This window comes from Sinocyclocheilus anshuiensis, unplaced genomic scaffold (assembly GCF_001515605.1).
Source record: "Sinocyclocheilus anshuiensis isolate Anshui unplaced genomic scaffold, SAMN03320099.WGS_v1.1 scaffold607, whole genome shotgun sequence".
NCBI classification, from domain to species: domain Eukaryota; kingdom Metazoa; phylum Chordata; class Actinopteri; order Cypriniformes; family Cyprinidae; genus Sinocyclocheilus; species Sinocyclocheilus anshuiensis.
In genome coordinates, this window is record NW_015552591.1 from 2,288 (window position 1) to 5,379 (window position 3,092).

Here is a 3,092-nt window from a genome sequence, read left to right on the forward strand (position 1 = left end):
TGAAAGGGAACATCTCAGGTTACTTATGTAACCATGGTTCCCTGAGTAGGGAACAAGACACTGCGTCCTCTAGGCTTCCTGCCATGCTTCGAACACAAGCTTCAGACGAAGAAGTGAATGACATGTTCTCCCGGTGCCTATTTATACTAATAGTTGCACGCGTAGTGATGTCATGGGCTGTCGCCGGCCAACGTGTTTTTGGTGTTTTTTTCAATGTATGCTTCAGACACGGGTCACGAAGAGGCGTTCCCCATAGCGACCCCTAGAGGACGCAGTGCCTCGTTCCCCACTCAGGGAAACATGGTTACATAAGTAACCTGAGACGTTTTCTCTGGAGTTCTAATCACAGTTAGTACGTGTTCATACATTGCTCATATATATATATATATATATATATATAATGGTGGGAGTCTTTCTCTCTTTTACCTGATGTGATTGATGGTGAGGCTTATGGGAGGAATAAAGAAATCCTCCACCCTCTCGAAGCGATGGCCAACCGGCTGGGGGAGGAATAAAGAAATCCTCCACCCTCTCGAAGCGATGGCCAACTGGCTGGGTGTGGATGGTGTGGTGGGACGTGCTTCCACTGGCTTGGCTGATCACCTGATGTATGGAAGAGTCACAATAAAAACATGAGCGATGCAATTTCATTGGGGCTTTCATCCACATGATCACACACAAGAGGGAGACGTGTGAACATCTATGGTAACACAATAAGCCAGAAATCTCTGTGTCTTTGATGAACTCAATGTATTCTGTCTGTGATTAACCAAAGCTATGCATTATGGGGGACGAGGGTGTGCCAATTATGCAATATACAACCCCACTGAGACCCCTTGCTATGCTGGTTCAATTTTACATCACTTGGGAATGCTCCAAAACTAAAATCATTAAAACACACACTCAGCAGGGCCGACTCATATACTTGAATAATCAGACAAGAGAAGTAGTTAGGCAGAACGTCCCAGTATTCTTGTTGAAGAGGCATCAGGTGGTGATTAGCACTCAGTGATGAATCTGCCGTGATTTGGTTTACCTGGAGGGTTGGAAAGTTTTTCTCAAGATCTCCCCAGCTCAGGATCCAAACCTGGTCATGAGACTTATCATAGTGCAGCTTCACTGGAACCCGGTCGGTGCTCACAGTCTGTTGACAACAACGGATTCCATTTGCTTATGAAAATCATATAATGTAGTTACAGTTAAAGACTGAAAATGTAGTTTATAGTAGGGTTGGGCAAATGGCATGTTTGAGTCATAGGATGAAATCTGAATTGAACTGGCCACACAGGATTTTGAATTTGAATGAGAGGAAGAGGAAGCAAAATGCAATGCAATAAAAAATGAAATAAACACAGTCACACAACAGAGGAAATTTAATTAGTCCAACACAACAACAAAATGAGCAAAAACGTCTCCAGGTTACGCATGTAACCATGGTTCCCCGAAGGGAACGAGACACTGCGTCAAAACGCTAAGGGAACGCCTTCAGCGTGACCATGCTCTGAATCACATGTGTAATCAGGCCAATAGATGGGCGAGATGCCACGTGATGTAATGACCAGGAAGCTATAAAAGCACATGCGGTGGAACCGGTGTCAGCTTCTAGGAATGAAGCCAGCGCTTGCAGGGATGCCGGAAGTATGGCCTGAGACGCAGCATCTCATTCCCTTCGGGGAACCATGGTTACATGAGTAACCTGGAGGCGTTCCCCTTCAGGAACTCGAGCTGCGTCGAAACGCTAAGGGAATGAGTATGCCCACACAGCCAGACTTACAAATCCCTGCCCAGTTGTGGAAGCTAGGGCGAGAGAACAGAAGAGCCCAGAGTGGCTCGCATTTCTAGGCCATAGAACCTGACGAATGTTAGAGCCGTGGACCAACCCGCAGCGTTGCAGATGTCCTGCATAGACACACCTGCTAGAAAGGCCTTGGAGGCCGCCACACCTCTAGTAGAGTGAGCCTTGTTCCCCAGAGGCAAGGGGAGATCAGAGGACTCATAGGCAATAGTAATGGCATCAACTATCCACCGACTGAGGGTCTGCTTCGTAGCAGGAAAACCCCTCTTAGGGGGACCATAGCAAACAAGCAGTTGGTCTGCCCTTCTCCACAGGGCAGTTCTGTGGATGTACGTGTCCAGTGCTCGCACTGGACACATACAGTTAAGCTTCTGCTGGTCGGGCTCCCTGAAGGGAGGAGGACAGAAGGCCTGTAGCACGATAGGCTGTAGCACGATAGGCTGTGGAGTAACAGAGGGAACTTTAGGTACATTAGCGTTGGGCGATGTCTACCAAAATGGCATTGGACGATGTCTACAGTGAAACATCGTGATGGACGATGACATCGGGGGGCGGGGTTAGGGGGTGTGCCTGAAGTGTGAACTGCCGCTCCGTAGTATAGAGTCTGTGTGATCGTGAATCTTTAAAGTGAAAGTGAAAGTAAAATGAGAGCGCACATTCAAAAGTGGTTTCAATGTCCTGCATATGAGTAGCGGCTCCCTGATGGCCGCAATTTAAATACAGTATAATTACCCAACGATAAAATTGTGAGAGAAAGTATTGAAATATTTTTTTATCCTCCCATCTCATAGGCTATTTATTCCCTTTAGGTGTCTATCGGCCCAACCCTAAGGTACATACTCCGCTCGAGGGTAGAGAAATACTTTGGCCATGCCGGGCGCAAAGTCAAGATAAGAAGGGGCCACTGAGAGGGCCTGTACATCCCCAACTCTCTTTAGAGAAGGTATCACCAGAAGGAAGGTAGTCTTGATAGTGAGATAGCGATCAGAAATCTCTTCAATAGTCTCGAATGGAGGCTTACAAAGAGCTTCTAGCACCACAGCCAGGTCCCACGGGGGGACGCAAGATCGTACTGGGGGCCTCAGCCTCAGCGCACTGCAGAGGAAACGTGTAACTAGGGGGTGTCTGCCCACTGACTGTCCACCAATAGGGGCGTGGTAGGCCGCAATGGCCACCATGTAGATTTTAGGGTGGAGTGTGTCAACCCTGCGGAAAAACGGCCCTGCAGGAACTCCAGAACTGTACCAACTGGGCAGTTAGCTGGGTCGAGCTGGCGGTCTCCGCACCAAGAAGTGAA

General features: G+C 48.1%; 1 protein-coding gene across 1 annotated transcript in view; it reads right to left on the minus strand.

The window, feature by feature from the left end:
- Positions 1-426: 426 nt before the first annotated feature.
- LOC107665529 (follistatin-related protein 5-like) overlaps positions 427-3,092 on the minus strand; it is a gene marked incomplete at its 3' end in the record, with an annotated part of 117,378 nt that continues 114,712 nt past the window's right edge. Inside the window, exons 14-16 of the mRNA XM_016456443.1 lie at positions 1,037-1,144; positions 510-603; positions 427-457 (exon numbers count right to left, since the gene is read on the minus strand). Coding sequence (XP_016311929.1) covers positions 427-457; positions 510-603; positions 1,037-1,144 — 233 coding nt within the window. The remainder of the gene's footprint in view (positions 458-509; positions 604-1,036; positions 1,145-3,092) is intronic.